The sequence below is a fragment of the Cavia porcellus genome, unplaced genomic scaffold (assembly GCF_034190915.1).
Source record: "Cavia porcellus strain 051 isolate PalLab524CR breed Dunkin Hartley unplaced genomic scaffold, mCavPor4.1 scaffold_37, whole genome shotgun sequence".
Classification (NCBI taxonomy): Eukaryota; Metazoa; Chordata; class Mammalia; order Rodentia; family Caviidae; genus Cavia; species Cavia porcellus.
The window spans coordinates 9,964,707-9,983,705 of NW_026947520.1; the positions used below are offsets into that span (position 1 = coordinate 9,964,707).

The 18,999-nt window shown below is 54.0% G+C and overlaps 1 protein-coding gene across 1 annotated transcript in view; it reads left to right on the forward strand.

The window, feature by feature from the left end:
* Positions 1–541: 541 nt before the first annotated feature.
* The window catches only part of Megf11 (multiple EGF like domains 11), a 273,478-nt gene continuing 255,020 nt past the window's right edge, over positions 542–18,999 (forward strand). The window contains exon 1 of the mRNA XM_063243299.1: positions 542–706. Coding sequence (XP_063099369.1) covers positions 666–706 — 41 coding nt within the window. The 5' untranslated portion in view covers positions 542–665. The remainder of the gene's footprint in view (positions 707–18,999) is intronic.

Genomic DNA, 18,999 nt, shown 5'->3' on the forward strand with positions numbered 1-18,999 from the left:
GCTCCTGGCTCTCTGGGCTCAGTTTCCTCCTCCCACCAGGTGTCACCTAGCCCAGTTTGGTCGTCTCATTCTGAGTTCTTTGCTGAATGCCTCGAAATAAGCCTAGATGATTCTGGAGGGCCACTGTCCAGCCCTGGCCTGTCCCTCTCCGTCCCGGCCTGCTAAAAGCCCCTGGTCTCCTTCCACGCTCGTGAGACCCCACCCCATTCCGCTTGGAATCGCAGTGGGCTTGCAGAGGGAGCAGAGGTGCAAGAAGATGAAAAGGAGAGGGAGGCTGAAAAGAGAAATACAGAAAAGAGAGAGCAGAAAGAATGAAAGGGGGAGGGGAGAAGGGACGCTGGAAAGAGGTGAATCAGAGGAAAAGGCATCCAATTGAGAGCTAAAGGGAGAGACAGGAAAAGAGCGCGCGCGAAGCAGGGTCTAAAAGGACCAGAGAGAGAAGGGAGAAAAAGGGGGTGGGGAGCCTGGGGGGGGGGGCGGCGCAGGGAGGAGGGCGGCTCGGCGGAGGGAGGGGCCGAGCTCGGGTGGGGGTGGCTCGCGGCGGCGCCGGCTCCAGCAGCCACGGCTGGCGCACTCGCCTGCTGCCCGCCTCCCGGCTCCGGCTGCTCGTGGCTCCCGCGCCTGGCGCGGCGATTACAGCGGCTCGGGCTCCGGAGGACCGAACCATGCGACTGGCTGGCGAGCCCTGGGCGGGCCGCAGAAGCAGGTAGGTGGCTGGGTGCACGACACCGAGCACCAGAGGCGCCGGGAGACGGCGGTGTGGGGTCCAGGGCTGGGGAGGGGGCTTTGCAGCCCCGAGACTAACTTTCCTCCAGCTCCGTGGGTCCCCGGCTGGGGTCTGGGCTCCGGAAGCCGAGTTTGGCGCAGGGAGGCGTTCAGTGCTAGGCGGTCCGGGCAGCACGCGGAGCGCCCCGGTGTGGGCAAGCGTGCGCCCTCCGGCCGCAATCGGGATGCAGAGTTCGCCGCGCCTCCACGTGCGGGGGAGCCCCGGGAGTGGCGCCAGAGCCCCAGAACCTGGGGACTCCCGCTCCCGAGCCGCTAGGGTGCCCGGGAACGCGAGCGGGTCTGGGCCGTGGCCGAGTGCATCTCGCCCCGCTGATCCCTGGCCGGTCCACTCGCGCTTGGCTTTGGGGCGTCGCGCAGTAGAGCGCATTCCCCTTTAATCTGGGGAGTCCGGGTCGCCGGCAGTCCTGTGAGTGGCCTGGTTCCTCGCACACACCTCCTGTCCCCCACGACCACCCCCGCTCCCAAAGTTAAAAGAAGCGAGTCACACCCGGTGCGCTCCAGGATCGCGGGCTCCAAGTTCCTAACTTATCGCCTGCCACCGTGGGCGACCGTGGTGGAAGCGGGGAGTGAGTGGTCGCGGGGGCCCCGCGGAGCCCCCCAGCGCGGCCGCCCTCCTCCAAGACTTGGCTTATTTTCCTACTTTGTTAGATATCCACGACTTAACGTTAGGAGAATCGTGCCTCGCGGGCGTGGAGGTTCGCGGGTGGGACGGAGTCATGCCGTCGCGATCTGGGCGCTGCCGCGATCTGGGCGCGCGGAGCTCGGCGCCGCCGGCTTCTCCCGGCCTGGGCTCCAGGGCTCCATCCCGCGGCGGCCGCGTTTCGGTCCGGCTCTCTGGCCCGCTCCGCCAGGCTAGCGAGTGGCTCGGTTACAGATCCTCTCTGCGAGCGGATACAGCAGGACTATCCTGCTTTGAGGGCACTTTCGGGTCCTAACACTTGCCCGGGCGTCAGCGCCCCTCCAGCGCTCTGCGGAGAAAACTGGGGTTAAGGTACCGGCCAGGTGGCGGCGCGCGACGGCCGGGGCTTCCCGAGCTTGCCCGGGTGCCTGTCCGCGCTCTGGGAGTCCAGAAACCCAAGCGAGCTGCCAAGAAAGGGGGCCCTCGCCCCGTATCCCTCTAGATGGAGATTCTCTTGCCAGGTTTAGTGGGGCCAAAAGCTGAGGGCTTTGCGCAGAGGGTCACCGTGACCTCGCCCCTGCAGCCTGGGCAGGGTGCCCAGGGCATGCAACACTGCACTGGTGGATTCTCCCTGGTGCGCACCGTGCACCAGCATTCACTGTTGCTCAGCTGTTGTTTAAACCTCTCGAAACGGGAAGTATACAACTGCAATACTGGCTTTCTCCTCCCATTCCACGGACCCACAGACCGAGGCCCCGGGAAGTGGGAGGACTCGCTGAGAGCTGGCCAAGGGAGGGAGGGGCAGGCGAGCTAGGTCTCCTGGCTCCCAGACCAGGGCCCTCTGCTGCGCGCCACACTGACCTTACCACTTTCCGCGGTGCCCTGTAAGGCCACTGCCTCCAGAGCCAGCCTGGAGGGCTTCGAGGGTGAGGTCAGAGGGGGCGTTGCTTTCTGGGCCCTCTTGTTGCCTCTGTGTCCCCAGGATGACTGCTTTTGTGACCCTTGGATGCACACCTAGGGAGTCCTGGCCGTGGGTGGATTTACAGCTGGAGGAGCAGGACTGTGCCAGGGGCTTGAGTGCTAGAGGAAGGTGGAAAGCTAGAAGTCTGGCTAAGCAGCTACGCAAAGGGCATATCAGGGTCAAGGCCAAGAAGAACTCGCACTCAGGCCCCAGCCCTGAGGTCCTCTGGTCCTAGATGAGGTGAGCAGCTGCTGCAGAAGTCAGCAGTCCGTGAGCCAGAGGGTTGTGGCATCATCCGGGAAACCCTCTGGCTTCTGCTGCTTTTTCTGTTTTCCCAGGGTTTCCATCATGTCTTTACCTCTTCCCAGCCGTAACTTAGGACACGGGGACTAGGAAGATTTAGTCTCAGTATTGTGCTGGAGCTACTGCTTTGTAGTGGCATCTGTGTGGCCCTTGGGGACACAGCCATGAATCAGACCTCAAGAGGCCCCCGCTAACCCTAGGCTCTGTCTTCTGCAGACTTACTATGTAGCCATAGGTGTAGGCAAATACGCAACAGGGTATCTGCAGAGCTGCCCAAGTGGGACAGTCCAGCAAAGAGCAACGGTCCCCACTTCCCCCCAGTGGCCCAGAGCTCTGTGGTGATAAGCTTTGGAGATTCTGTGAGCTCCCGGCCCTACCCCCCCACTCCCGGTTGCTACGGTGACCCATGGTGGCTGCGTCAATGACCTTAGCTGTGGTGTTGGAGAACGGCTCTGCAGAGCTTCTGCCAGTTAGCGGGTGGCAGGAGGGAGCTGGTGAGTGTTGGCAACGGTGATCTTCTGAGGTATCCATAGAGATAGGTGCCAGGTAACCATGAGCCTCTTAAATTCCAGCATCCGCAGCTGCCTGGTAGCTCTTGAGTCCCATTGTACAGATGGATAAGTGGAGCCCCGAACTGCAGCAGAGTGGCCCAGCTCTTACAGATTCTAGGTGTCCCTGATACCTGGTTCAAGTTAAAGAGCTGCTCTGGCTGTTTCGTAGGCCAGTGGTTCTTGGACATCAGCATGCAGGGCCCATGAAGCAAATTACTGAACCTACCCTCAGAGTTTCTGATTCAGGCATCTAAAGGGCATCTGGGGAGCTGCGTTTCTGAAGAGTTCTTAGGTGCTGCTGCTGTTTGTGCTGGTGGTGGTCTGGAACCACACTTTGAGAAGCAGTGCAGTGGAACCGGGTAAAATGTATGCTTCTCCTAAGTCCCTTGCGGAGGGGAGAGACTCGGAACAAAGGGCTGCAGTTTAGCTGCAGGAAATCTAGGACTTGCCTGTCTACGATTCCCCCACCTGGGTGGTCAGAGAATTAAAAGAATATTTTATCTTCATCTGCACACACACACAGAGAATATATTGCAGCATAATTAGGGAGTAAATAAGCGTCCTGTGTTGAATGTGGTCTCCTTGCCCCGCGGCTCAGTGGGGGTTTGTTACAGCGGTGACATAATTGAAAAGGTGTCATCCGCCGCTGGGACCCTCATGCAGTCTTCATGGCATGGATAGTCATTGTCCGTAGAACCGTGTCTTTATCATTTAAACTAAGAAAGTCCTAGAGGTGGCTTCTCCTGCCCCTGGGGCCGGCTGGGTCTCATGGATCAGAAACCAGGCAGGGAGACAGGAGAAAAACACTGAACAGCCGCTGTGAACTGAGAGAGGCCACAAGAAGCCTATGTCACCTTTACAGATGCGTTTGTGGTGCATTTCAAAATGTTCTGAAACTGTCTTCCTGCCTGCCTGTCGTCTGTCTCACCGGCATTTCTGACAAGAGGCCACGTCTCGACAGAAGCGAGAGTTTTTTCAACTTCTCAGATGGGCTGAATCTAATGGTACACTTTATCCCCGATGTGTTAATTAGCCCCCAAAGAAAAGAAGCATAAAAGGGTTGTTCTCCTAAATGCTGGCATTTTTCATCAGGACTCTATTTATTGATTATTTTACAGTTGAGAAGGAGCAAAAAAAAAAAAAAAATCCATGTTTTCATAGCAAATAAAGCTGGCTGGCTTTAATTATGCAGGCGCAACCTGTCTGTTCCGAGCAGGAAGTTGGAATTCAGCCTGACTCTCAAACACTCGGGTGAGATCTAATTGAGAAAAACATTTCAAAGAACAAATATTTAGGAACGTGGGGTTGTGCCGATGTTCACTCTGGCGTGCAAGTATCTTGCTTTGAGCTTGATCCTTAGAGGTGGGGGTAGAAGGTGGAACAGGAATTGGTCAGCGACCGTGAGATCCCATGTAACCTGTGAGGGAGAGGAGAATCCATTAATGAAATGTAGATTGAAGTTATTGGACTTGATAAGCATAATGAGGGCAGGCTAAGACTTGTTAAATATCATCCGCAATGGTTTGCTCATGTCTCTTTGGTGAGCCCTTGACTGGAGTGGGTATCAAGGCTGCAAGCCTCAGACAAGCTGAACTCTACTGGATGAAACAGTGAGAAAGTTAGTATCTCTCTCGTCAAGAGATGTGGCCTATGTCTGCTTCAAGGATCTTTCTTTCAGTGGTTCAACGTTGTCACCCAAGATCTTTCCTGTCCTCAAGGTCATAAGATGGCTGCCGCAGTTCCGGCTGTTTTATTTTTCAGTATCTTGTTGCAGGCAGAAAAGGCAAGAAAAGAACCTTCCCCAGAAATCCCTGAGCCGACTTTTCCTCAAGTCTTCATGGCTGAGAGTGCGAATCACACAGCACGCTTAAGCTAACCACGGGCAAGAGACAGCTTGTCATAATGGGCCTATAATCATCTGGGTTGGACCTCAGAGAGGAACTCAAGCACTCAAGGTGCTTTTATTTGCTTGTTTTTTCTTTTTTGGTACCAGGGATCGAACTCATGACCTCACACTTGCCAGGTAAGTGCTTGAGCCACTAAGCTAAATCCCCAGTCCTGGGGTTCTTTTAGAAAGGAGGAAAGAACAATGGAAAATGTTGGCGGTAGCTTTCAAGACCCGAGTTTGGATTCTCCATTCCTCTTCAGCCGTGTGACCCTGGGCAAAGTATTTCACCCTTTGTACCTCAGTTTACCCACGTGAAAAACGAGATTTATTGTGAAGATGAATCTGAATGGGTTCGATAATTACATTTGATTGATACAGGACAGGTAATCTAATTTGAAGATTTGGCAGTGAACACCCAAGAATTTATAACCTTGTGCAGGAGGTCTATGTCTTAGTTACTTTTCTTGGTACCAGGGATCAAACTCGCGTCCTAGTTACTTTTCTCTCCTTATTGAGACAAACTACCCGACACCCAAATTTATTCATTTATTTATTTTCAAATCTATTTTATTTCAAAGAGAAAAAAAAGCAAAAAATATAAAACAAAATTTCAAAACATGTTAATCAGGGAGCAACAATGGTACATACCTTGCACATTGTCATGCCCAAATCATTCACCCAGAGCACAAGACATCTGCTGAAAAACTGTCTGAAAAATACCAGTGCAAATCTTTCTCTTTAGCGAATTCAGAGAAATCAGTAGTATAACTATCTTAACTGTCTTTTATATTCACATATACAGGACGGAAGCCTGGATATTCTTTCAGCTTCTCACACTAGTGAGACAATATGATGTTTATTTTTTTATTTTTTTGTCTTTTTCCTTTTTATCGGTACTGGGGATCGAACTCACGACTGCCTGCTTGCAAGGCAGGCGCTTATGCCGCTGAGCTAAATCCCCAGCCCCGACAATATGATGTTTACACATGTGCTGACACCCAAATTTAAAGGGAGAAACATTTGTCTCACAGTATGTAGAGGGTTCAGTCCATAATCGGCAGGCTCCAAGGCAGGGTGGCACGGCAGAGGGGCATCACAGAGGGCAAGCAGTTCACGGCAGGCAGGAGACAGCAAGAGCAAGCAAGCCAGGAACCTCAACAGCGTCCTTCTGCCCCCTTTATCTTATCCGGGCTACCCAGGGCAGGTAGCACACACGTCCCTAATCCTAGTGCCCTTGACCCTGGCATTGCACCATGAATCAGTCCCAGCATTACACACTTTAGATCCAGCCACTTTCAAAAAAGCCCCATCTGTGACTTCATGAGGCTTTGGGGGGACATCTAGACACAAGCTGTAACAATGGGTGGTCATCAAATAGAGAGCAGAAACAAAGTAAGTAATTAGGACCGGCAGACCAGCCATCACAGGAGGGGAGTGTCCACGGGAGTGGCAGTAGTTAGGGAAGGCTTCCTGGAGGAGGTGGTTTATGGTGGTACTGAGCTCCAGCCAGAAAGTGTGGCTAGGTGCTCAGCTCCTTCTGCCATCGTTCAGCACTTCCTCTTGCTCTTCTGTTCTCAGAGGAACCTTTTGATCAGAATGAGATCTTGTCTCTGCAATCACAGCAGCTTTCATGGTATAAGTATGGTTGGCCCTGACCAGCGTGGCTCTGGAAGGCCATAGTGGTGGCCCCTGCAGTCCCAGGCCCTGGATTCTCGTCTGATGACCTCCCAGATTTCCAAGCAAGTCGAGGCTGCTGGGTGGCTGTTGTCCCCTGCAGTGGTGTTGGGATGCCTGGCTCCCGTCCTGAAGCCTTTGCACCTTGAATGAGATCTGCCGTCCTCCTGGCTCCCAAGCCTCCTCTCCCGGATGCTTCATTTTCGTGGTCAGCAGTGCCTGCTTCCCAGTGTTTGGGCTCAAAAGCTTAGCAGCACCCTCCACCCCAGGCAGACTCCCGGTACTGGAGGCCAGGGCTCCTTTTGTCTTCCTGGTGCTGCTTGGTGATGTCTCCTCTCTGCTGTGAAAATCCCCCGGGACTGGGTTCTTCCTGTCTCCTCTGGGGGTGGCGCATGGCTTCACATGGGACCTGGGTCTCCTGAGCAGCTGGTGGGCTGCTGTGAGTGAGACAGTCTTTGGAAATTCTAGCGTGGGGGGCCCGGAGTCCTGCTGCTGCTCAGGCGCCAGTGTCAAGCAGCTGGGGCACCTGCCCATCTCTTTGCCCTCCGAGCACCCCAAAGCTGGACAGATATCCGCTCACTTATCTTACTTTTTTTTTTTTTAATAGAAACTCACGGGGTGAAGCCCAAACTCTTCTTGTAGATGCGGGCTGTCTCCTCAGTCTGCCCCGTCCCATGTCCCCTTCTTCCCTGCCGGGCTCCCCACCATGCCCATCTGCTTCTCTTCCTGCCTTGCGCTGAGTGGAACCCAAACCACCCCTGCCTGGGAGACAGCATTAAAGCTGCCTTCTTGTGAGCCCTCCGGCCCTCCCTGCCCTGGCACAGTCACCCCTTAGGTCTTCCCCTTATGCCTCGGGGCATCGGGTGCACCATGGGGCATCTGACTGAGTAGAGGACCACTGGAATAGAAGGTGGGGTTGACCGAATTCTTTTTTTTTTTTGTACCAGGAATTGAACTCAGGACCTTGCGGTTGGGCGAATCCTCCTTGTACTGTCTGTGAGTGCGTGTGTGGTGTCACTGGGCGTGAATCCAGGGCGTCACTTGCGCTAGGCAGTTCAGGTGCATCTATTGAGTTAATAAACCACAAGAATAGATAACTTACCTGAAAACAATCGCCCTTCTCCCCTTCAGTTTAGCTGGAGGAGAGACTCAGCGCTCACCTCACCTGTGCTGCCCTCCCCTTTAGGTGACTGTTAGGCACTGTTTGTATTCGCCTTGTGACAAACCTGCCAGGTCCTGGGAGCGCACAGGCAGTGTGGGGGTGCTCTTGGCCAGCAGGGGGCGGTATGGGCAGGGCCTGCTCTTGGCATTTATCTCCAGCCTGTTGCTGACCTTCTCCCCTTTCTAGGTGCCTCTTCCTGTAATGATTTTCCTTGTGTTCCGCCGTTTGGCTGTGTCCCCAGGCCTGACGTTGGGATAATTCAGGAACCTCTGGATTCTCATGGGGGCCCCTGAACTTCCTGGGGCAGCAGCTAAATCCTGATACCTGGTGCAGGAGAGGGGTGACTGGAGAGGACCGAGATGGCAGAAGGCTTTGGATGACAGTGGGCAGGGGCACCTCTTCCCTCCCCTGCAGAGGGGCTGGTGTGGGAGCAGTGACGGTGGCTGCCGCTGTCAGGGCTTTGTACTTTAGGACAGACTTCCGGGGTGCCTTTATTTTCTGGTTTAGGTCTTACAACTTTGTAAAGTAGATTGTCACCCTCAGAAACAAGGATTCAGGTGTCTTTCACTGACTCGCTCTAACTCTGGTGCCCAAGAGAAGTTGGCTCTGAGGGTCACAGAGGAGGTGGCCGGGCTGGGGCCTTAGGGTCTACCTGGCTTTGAGGCAAACGTGGTGTCAGCCCACCCTGCCCTGTGACCTGCCCTCCCCTGCTTGACTGGCCTGCTGTGTCATCCCAACTTAATACAATAAATAAAAACACCCTGCAGAGGGTGAGCAGTAATCTACATATGCAAATAAATGGCATGTCAGTCCCTATGAATATTAATTTGGAAAGGGGATCTGAGGCCCTAAAATACGAGGATTTGGCATTTTGCAGCTCCTCCAGCTCTGCTAATTATGGCCTTTATTTTAAGGCTGCCCTGCACCCAGCCACCTTCCAGCTGAGGCTCTCCAAGTTCCCAGGTGCACAGAGAGTGTCCCAGATTGGTGGCCCAGAGGTCCAGGCGTGTACCCCTAGCCAGAGCTGCAGCAGAATGGGATGGAAGGAGTAGGGTTGGGGGCTGAGGAGGCAGGACACCAGATTAAAAACTGGAGAGTTGTCAAGTGAGAGGGGGAGGAAGTGACAGTCACTTCTCTGTTGTACTTTGTGTGGGGGAGGCTTTGCTGAAGCGAGACAGAGGGGACTCTTGTTTGTTTTTGTTTTTTGAGACAGGCTGGCTATGTAATAGAGGCTGGCCTTGAAATCACTGTGTAGCCCCTTGGCAACCCTCCTGCCTCAGCCTCCTGAGTGCTGGAATTACAGATGTGCAGTGCCACACCAGCTATCAGGGGGAACTCTTGCAGCTGCATGTCACCAGCTAGAGTTATGTCTTGGGCTAGGGTGTTGCTCAGTGGAGGAGCATTTGCCTAGTACTGTCAAGGAAAAAAAAAAATCAAAGAAAAAAAGCTAATTTAGGTCTTTTTTTTTTTGGTATCAGGAATTAAACTCAGGACTTTGCGCTTGCCAGGCAGGTGCTTATGCCACTGAGCTACGTCCCTACCTCCTTAATTTAGGTCTTTAGGTCTTCCTTGCTCTTCGCCACTGTGTTGGTCACCTTGGGGCCTCCTGGATAAGGGTCAGTGGCTGTCGGATACTGGGCCCCCTCCTCATTGCAGCCTGGGGAAGATGCAAACAGGAATCACAGTTGCTGCTCCACGGTGGCACAGTGCCAGCATTGGGTGCACAGAATTCTTTCTTTCCCAGACAGATTCCTTTGCCTTCCAGTGTTTCTGTGCCTGCATGACTGCTCTGTGCACGTGCACACGTGTGTGTGTGTGTGTGTGTGTGTGTGGGTGCACATGCATGTGGGCAGTGCAGACTCACAGCAACCAGACGATCTCAGCAGGGTGGGGAAGGACCTTGGTGCAGAACGTACTCCAGACCTGGTCCCTGCTTCACCTCCTGTCACCTCCCTCCCAAACTCGGGCATCCCCAGAGCCCTCCCTGGTTGTCCTCTGTCCCTTTGCCTCGACCTCCCTCTGGAGGTGCTGGGCGTGGAGGCTTCCAAATGGCAGCCCCGGCCCATTTGCATTTGTGTTTGCATATCATTTGCATCAACTGCACAGATCCAGTTTTCAAGGTAAAATCTAGTTGCTCTTCTTGAAGGTCAGTAGAGTGAGAGGTTTTTTTTTTTTTTTTTTGGCTATTTCTTTCATTCTTTCTGGCGCAGACCTCCCTCCCACGGTTGGGCTTCTGGGCAGGGTGGGAGCCCCAGGAAACCTCTGATGCCCCCTTAGCCTTCCTGCCAGTCCTGTTCTCCTCCCTGGACCTCCAATGTAGGGGACACTGTGACAGTCGCTAGGCAGAGGGCCTGGTTCATGGGGGAACAGAGGGAAGATTTTCCCAGCTACAGTCATGGCCCTCCTCAGGCTCCTGGCCAGCGGTAAGCACTGTCTGGCCTGGCTCTATCACCTGCTTCTCGGTCTTCTCTGACTTTCTTTCATCTGGAGAAGAGGAGGACGCCTGGGACCTCCAGCCCCCCAACCTGTCCTTGGTGGGACCAAAGAGCTAGACAAGCACCTTCTGCCTAATTAGTGACATTTCTGAAGCCACACAAGACTCCTAAAAGCCACACCCAGTGTCTTTTTCCTGGCCACCCCTGGGTTCCATGTCTCCTCTTTACACTGCGTTCTAGTCCTGGCTCTGTGGCTTATTAGCTGCATGCATCTGACAAGTGGCTTCACCTATGCACACCCCTTTCATTGCCCATCAAAAGAAAATGTTAATAACCTAATATTAATAAATATACCTGGAGTTGTGGAGGAGCAAATGAACCATGCAGGTACAGGGCTTAGCTTGGTGCCTGTAATATAGAAAAGACTTGGTGGATGTTAGCACTGCTGGTCCCCACTGGGTTGTCTTTTACACTTTAGTATAAATTGTGCATCAACTTCCCTCAGACTAACAGGCAGTGGGCTCAGATTCCTCCACTGCCTTTCAGGAAGTCTGGTTCAGGGGGACTTAAGCTGCTATCACCCCCGAGTGGCATTTGGAGATGGCTCAGAAAGCTAGGGAATCCTTTGTGTCTTTAAGGACCCAGGTCTCCTCTGTCCTCCCATGGAAAGGTCAGCAGAGTCTTGTCTCTTTCTCAAGGTCAAGCATCTGTCTTCCGTTGAGCGTTTTCAGGGTTGTTCTGGGGATGGAGCCCAGGGCCTTTACACTGGCCTACGTCCCCAAGTGATTTTTTGGGTTTTGTGTTGAGATGGGATCTCGCTAAGTTGTAAAGTTTCCCAGATTGGGGTCAGACTTGGCATCCTCCTGCCTCAGCCTGCTTTTGTAGTGCTGGGATTACAGGTGTGCATCACTGTGCCCAGTTTTCTTTGCATTTCTTTATTATGAGCAAGGTCCTGCTAGGCACTCAGGGTCACCCGTGGCTGGGCAGTTCATGGGTTCCCCTGAAAACAGAGGCTGAGACAAGACTTCCTGTTGGTGCTTTATTGGGGTTCAGGGGTGCGCATGCTGGGCAAAGAGAGGGAGTGGAAGAGAGAGCGGAGGCAGGAAGGAGGAAAAGCCACCCCACTAGGCAGAGGCCAGGGTTCCCATCCAGAGAGCAGCTGAGGTCTGGGAGGCGATGGGCCGAGCAGCCCCGAGCCGACCAGCACTGTGCACTGATGAGCAGGGCTGGGCGCGGGACCCCGCTTCCCTGCAGGCACTGGGTGCCCTGGCAGCTGTTTTGATCTGCCCTGTGCTCTGTGAGGGCAGGATGATTGGGAAAGGACCCTTTTTTTGTGTGTGTGTACTTATTTTCTTTATTTTTATTTTTTTGTTTTTGTGAGACAAGAGTTTCAATGTGCAGTTCGGGCTGGCCTTGAACTCACTTTGTAGCCCAGGCTATGAAGGAACTTGCAGGGATCCTCCTGCCTCAGCCTCCTGAGTGCTGGGATTAAAGGTATGAGCTACCACGCCTGGCTGAAAGGACTCTTTCCAGAGCGTGATATCTTTGGCCACAAGGAACGAGGTGATAGCAGTTCCCAGAAGTCTTCACCTTCCTGGTGTTCCTGGTGGGGTGTGTACTATCCCATCTGGTCTCCCCCCCCCCCCCCAGGTCTCCGTCAGGGAGGAGGAGGCGATTCCTGACGAGCTGGGACTGGTCCATGTGCAGCTGGCAGGGATGCAGCAGTGACCACCATGGGGATGGACCCCTTCCCTGTGGTGCTTGTGTTTTCCTTGGGGATGCCAGGTTAGAAAAGCAGCACACAGGAAGGCAGAACAGGGCCAGGCTCCAGGGGTTAAACGGGTTAGGAACCACCTCGGACAGAGGGTTAGAGGCCAGCCACGCTGCTTCCTAGGGACACTGCTCAGGCCTGTACTGTGGGGGTTTTGGTGGCCACTCCTATGCTGGGCTGCGGGGTTGCGTTGACCCTTGCCTGGCACTCAGTGACCACTGTTGTGATGGTCGCTGTCCTAGGTAGGAGCCTGTCCCTGTGGCCTCAGGGTGGCCACCCAGGCTCCAGCCTGCAGGGTGTTGGTGGCATCGGTCCCCCCAGGAGTGGGAGCTGCTTTCCTCTGGTCCTCCAGCTCCTCATTAAAGGGGGATGCACAACATGTGCGCCAGCAGCAATTGACTCCTAGGGGAATCACGGAAGTGCCGTCAGCAAAATCCAGGTTTGGGAAGCAGCTTCCCGCTTGGGCAGGCAGGGGCTGTGGGGGAAGAGTTGCCCACCCGCAAATCCGGGCCTCTGCTGGTGAGGCTGAGGCCCTGGGCTGCTTCCCCTGTTCTTGGCCAGGTAACCACTGGCTGTCATCATCGGGCACCAAAAATCCTTCAGCAATTGGCATGCCATTATTTACTGTCCCCGAGATTTTGGTGATTGTGGTTTACCACTGCTGCAGGGCTCCAGACCCGGAGTTCCCATAGCCTCAGGTAGATATTGCTAGCTAGTCAATCCTTTATTACTATGCAGATGCATCCTATAGGCTACTGATGTCTTTCCCTTTCAAACACTTACTACATAATTAATGATCCTTCTAATGCCAAAGAAGACACCAACCCAGGCAGCTTCCTGCTGTAATTTACACCACCAGATGGAAGATGGGTCTCTCCTTCCTTCCCTGCTCTCAGGTAGGGCCATGAAGGCAGGAGTTGGATTAACACACTGGGCCTGGCAGGATGCCTCCTTTATAGAGGAGGATGCCAATGCCAGCAGCTGCATGGCTTGCTGTGAGGAAGGGGACGTCCTCTTCCTGTCCTGCTCTGCAGACCAGAGAGGGGACCACCTTGCCCAAGGTCATACTTAGGTCTTTTTGTAAGCTGGTGGGTGGAGAAGGATAATTTGGATTTTCTGTTTTTCTTCATTTTGAAACAGGGTCTTGCTTTGTAATCTACTATGAACATAGAATGTTGCCCAGGCTGGCCTCTGACTCACTGATCTTTCTGCCTCAGCCTCCCAAGTGCTGGGATCATAGCTATGCACCAACACATCTGGTATGGGCTTGGCGTTTCTTAACCTGGGCAATGGCAACTGCTGTCACTACCCTTCAGGATGAAATGAGAGTTGGAGATCAGGGCCAAGTCAGGCCCTGAAAACCTGGTTGCCAGGATCCCTAGTTGCAGGTAAAATAGTGACAGCAGGGATTGTTTATCCAGTCCAGTGGCTTTCTGCTGGGGGTAGTAATTTGGAAGGAGACAAGCTGGGCGACCCAGTGTTGTCAGGGCCACAGGGCAGAGGATACCCTGGGCAGCACCCTGCGCCCACCCCAGTGCACCCTGGGAGTTTCTTCAAGGCTCTCAGGGCCCCGATGCCAATCAGGAGTAGCGCTGGCCTCGGGGGTGGGGTTAGGTGGTGCTGTCTTCAGGCAGTGCAGGGGGCAAACAGATATTAACCAGTGTGCCCGGTACCCTGCGCCAGAGCCGTGGACAAGAGGAAGGGGCAAGTGTGACCCAAGCCAGGAATACAGGGGCACCCTGGAACGAGGCTTGAGGGGAACACCAGGTACAAGAGGACCAGGACAAGTGTCTTCCCAGGTATCTGTCCCCCCATTCTCTCCCTGGACCATGAGTTGGCTGAGGCTTCTCCCCAGCCCAGCGCAGGAAGAGGAGCTGGAGACGAGGCTGAGGCAGGAGGGTACATGGAGCACTTGAGGGTGTCAGGGAGCTGTCTGCAATCAGCCATTGCCCCCAGGTGGGCCCAGGGTTAGCACAGCCTTTCCCAAGTCCCCGAGGCCACTAGCCTCTTCCTGGTCTCACTCCTGCTGTCTGGGTCCTGGATCCCATCCCTGGTCTACCTCTGCTCCTCCCGCCGTGGCCAGAAGGATCTGTCTGAAGTGCAGGAGGCACCTCTTTCCTGCCTGTCGGAAAGTCTTTAATGGTTCCCCATTGCCCTCGGAGAAAGTCAGAACTCATTAGCACAGCAGCCCAGGCCCAGCTGCCACTCCTAATCCGCCTCCCTGTGGACTTCGGTAGTACCCAGCTGCTTCTGTGCCCCCTGTGCCCCGTCCACTCAGCTCTGGGGCCCTCTTGCGGTTTTCACACAGCAAGTCCTGCCTGCCTTTCTTAGTCAGCTCACGTGTCCTCCGCCGGTCAGTCCAGACGTCACCCCCTCTAGGAAGCCTTCCCTGGGCTTCCTTCTGTCCTGAAGGCTAAGTCACCCAACTTTGTGTTCTCTTGATTTACAGCCAGTGAGATCCTTAGGAGCAGGCACTCCATCACACAGGGACCCAGTGCCTGGCGCTGTCTTGGGCGTGTCGCAGAGCTAAAGGCACCTCATCCTGCTGGACACGGACAGTTTTGCCATTGGCATGGGACCTGGTGTCTCTCCGTGGCTGTCCCTCATCTGAAGGACTCAGCAACCAGCTCCAGGGTGAGCCTGAGAGGTGGGAACTCGGCCACCTTAAGACCCTCATGGACAGTGCAGGAGGACCCAGTGGCAGGCTAGACCTTAGAGACCATCAGTGTCTGGGTAGCTGGGAGCCCCGGGCTCTGCCAGGCCTCAGGAAATGAGGATCCTAAGGCCCTGAGGTGGCTGAAGTCCCTTTAAAATGGTTTCTGTTCTGCTCCAGCTCCTGCCTCAGGATTTAGTACATATTTTGACATTTGAATCACTTTAATCAGCTCCCTAATTTTTGTCCCCAACTTGATTTTTCCTCCCAAAGGAGTTTAGGATGAGAAAACTCTTCCAAAAATGGGTCTCAGGGGAACCCATCTGTGTGGTGCCTCCCATACTGCCTTGCACAGACTGGGGTGAAGAGGTGTGGTGTGGGTAGGACCCCCGATGCTTGGTCATGGGGCCTAGACAGTGAGATGACGTCACTGGATGGGGGGCCCAGAAAGCGGTAAGGACGGGGAGGACCTGGCTAGGAGTGGCTCCAGGGCTCCCCAGTAAGGCACGCTGTCCTTGTGGGTAATTTCCATCTTTAATTCCTCAGCATTTTATGAACAGGGAGTAAATCAGGAGCCCACGCCGACTGCTTCGTGTAAGGGATTAATAAACTGGAGATTTATAGGGCAGCGGTGGAAGAAGGCGGTGGAGATGGAGAATGGGCTGAGACCTGGTTTCCGAGGGGAGCGGCTGGCCCTGGGATTCTCCTGATGTCGGGTGGGGGGCTTCTGCTAAAGGACTCCAGTGGGGTTCTTAAGGCTGACCCTAGGGACCGGTGCTGGACTGAGTGTAGGCCCTGACATTTTCTTCTATAATGTAGCAAATCAGGTGAGCCCAAGTTCAGGATTCATTCTTGTTTGGCTTGGCAGCCTGATACTCAGACTTCAGGGTAACATCTGAATTCAAACTCTGGAGCAGGACTCAATTGAATTTGGAGCTGGAGAGACTGAAGTTACTGAAGTTCTTCTTTTTTTTTTTTTTAGCCGTGGCAGTTAGGCTACAAGTAATGGAAAAAACATGACCCCAGAGGCTTAAACAATAGGGATCCAGGGCCTTTCTACCTCTCTGGCTGTTCTCTCCAGCACATTGGCATATTCTTGTAATAGCACCTCATGGTGGTGAGATGGCTGCAGTAGTTCCAGTCATCACATTCAGAAATGTCCTGTGCCATGTCTGGAGGTGCCCACTTTTAATGGACATCTGTCTTTCTTTTTGTTTTGTTTTTGTCTTTTTGAGACAGGGTCTCACTGTGCAGTTTAGGCTGGCCTTGAGTTCACTTTGTAGCCCAGGCTGGTCTTGAACTCGCAACGATCTTCTTGCCTCAGCCTCCCAAGTGCTGGGATTACAGGCATGAGCCACCACGCCCGGCATGGACATCTGTCTTTAAGAACAAATAATGAGGTCTGGGGATGTAGTTCAGTGGTGAAGTGCTTGCGTAATATGTGTAAGACCCTGGGTTTGATTCCCAGCAATGCAAAAAAGAAAAGAAAAGAAGAGAAAAAAGAATATGATTTCAGGTGGATAGTGAGGCCCAACTAGCCTAACCTGAATGTATTAAAAAGAAGAAAAAAAAGTGAGGAAACTTTTCCAGCAGACTTCTTCTTACCTCATTGGCCAGACAGAGCCGGTTGGTCACCTGTTCCCTCTTTAGCCAATCACCAGCCTGCTGAGAGGAATAGTGGTGATTGGCTAAGAGTAGAACAGATTGGCTGAGTTAGTCCGGGGAGGACCCGGGCACTCTGGGAGTGAGGGAGGGCAGGCATGCGCTCTAGTGACTTTGGGTGATTTGTTTTCACTCCCAAAGCCTTAGTTTCCCCATCTGACCTTCTAATCCTGCTGGAGAGTGGGCTAGGGGCTCGGCAGCGCTTGGCACCCAGCACGTGCTGCTCAATGCTGGCATCTTGACCTGTGCTGTGATTAGGTGCACTGGTACTTCTGCGGTGTCAGGGGGCGTGTGGTATGATCCCCCTAGGGTCACACCTACCTTGGTCAGTACTAAGAGAGGTGACATTTGTACTGTCAAGACTCCGTGGCACAGCTGTTAGCTGCCTGGGCTTCCAGACTCCTCCACGCTTCTGTACTGTGCCATCCCTAAGCTGCTTTACCTCTCTCAGCCTCGGTTTCCTCATCTGTATGATGGGGACACTGAGCCTCACCTGGTTAGGTATGGGGAGGCGGAGGAAATGAGGTAGGAAGGTATGGCACTGACTGGTACTGGGCCTGAGCATGGCAGGCCTCTGTACCCTCTTTGCCCTCCTCTGCCCTTGGGGTGACCCTGATCAGAACCAGGAGATGTCAGAGGCAGCCCTGTTCCCTGGGGCAAGAGTCAGCGTTTGGCTGCCCACGGTGCTGGGTGCCAGTCAGGAGCCAAGCCCGAGCCCTGGTTTCAGAGGGGCCAACAGGCAGGGGCACAGGACCAGGCTGCACAGACTCCCAGGGATGCTGGGGGCTGAGTCTTGGACGGCACAGTAAATTCTGCTGTGGTTGTGCCTGCCTTGGCCAGGCTGGCCCAGCAGCAGGGAAAGCCTCCTGGCTGCATGACTGGGCCAGGGTGTGGGGGTGTGGGCTCGAGTGCACAGGAAGGCCAGATTAGGGGAGGTCTGGGAAATTTCGGGCTGGCCAGAGATGGGTTCTGCAGGGCTTGTCCAGCTGCCCCTGGGCCATTTTTGACCCTTAATGCATTCCCGTAGGGTCCATAATTCACGTGTCTTGCTGTGGGGCAGCTTTAGTCAGCGGTAGTACTCACTCTCCTGCCTGTGGCAGGATTGTATTAAGCCTTGCCCTGTGGGAAGCTCGGCCCTGACCACGCAGCCTTTTGGGGGTGGCTTAGTGCGGTGTTCTGAGCCTGACTTCTAGACTCTTCTTCCTGGGTTCAAAGCTCAGCTTTACCATTCTTTATCTGAATGACAGGACAAATCCTTGGGCCTTTGTGCACCTCAGTTTGCCCATCTATAAAACAGACTGTGGTGGGCTTGTGAGTACATAGCGTGGGTGTTGGCTCGACACACAACTGGCGCTCAGTGAAGCTAGGTTGTGATTAAGCATCAATAGCTCTGCTGGAGATGCCACCACTGGTCCTGCTGTGAGTGTGTGGTCTGGGGAGGGGATTAGGGGAGGGAAGGGCAGGTGGATTTGAGGCAGCTGCTGCCCTGTGGAGGCCGTGCCCCGGAGCAGCTGCCTGGGAGTGGGAGGGCTGACCCTCCCCTTGGCTTCTCCAGGATGTTCTGGGGTGCTGACATCTCTAGGACCAGGAGCACCTTCTGTGCCCACACCTGCTGTGACCTCACCACTGTCTGGAGGCCAATTGTTCCCCACAAAGATTATTCTCCAGGGCCCAGCTGCAGTCTGTCTCTCCCCTGGGTTCCCCACCTGGGGTTCTGATTTCCACAGAGCCCTGCTGGGGGCTGGTGCAGTCAGGAAAATGGGGCTCTTGTTTACCTGTGTCCCATGTGGCCCAGCACTTCCCAGGCTGTGTCACAGGGAAGATTCTATAAAGGCCCTGAGAAGTCCTGCAGTGCGTGGACCTGATTCTGCGTTTGATCCCATGTCTGCTGGGCTTATTTAACCAAGAGATCTTGCTCTCTATAGGATCCTTTTAAGATCCCAAGGAAGCAGAGTATGCTCCCATAATCTTAGCACTCAGGAGGCTGAGGCAGGAGGACTGCCACGAGTTTGAGGCCAGCCTGGGCTACATAGTGGGTTCAAGGCCAGCCTAGAATACACAGCAAGACTCTGTCTCAAAACAAAAAAAAAATTCTGGTGATTCTAATACCTTGTACTTCACTTATGTACTTGAGTGATTTTAAAAAAAAGCTCTTGGGTTGGGACTAAGCTCAGAGTTCAGTGCATAGCGCCTGGCTGGCAAGCGCAAGGCACTGGGTTCGATTCCCATACAAAGGAAAAAAAAAAAAGCCTCTTCACAGTAGCAGACTTCAAACAGCCCCAGGTAGAGAGCAGTACCCCCATCTCTTGGCCGCTCCAGCAGTTATTTTGCATTTTACCTGCTTCGTTTCATCCCCTGTGACTTTTTATAAGGATAGTTTTGAAGACGGTGTGAAATTAGGGCTGTGAAAGCACCGCGCTAGCTTCAAAGTCTGTGCAGCCCTCCGTCGTTGGTCATTACCCTCAGCAGGGTTAATACTCTTCCTAGAGTTCAAAGTGCCGCACTTGTGCAAGGATGCTGTCATCGTCACTGTC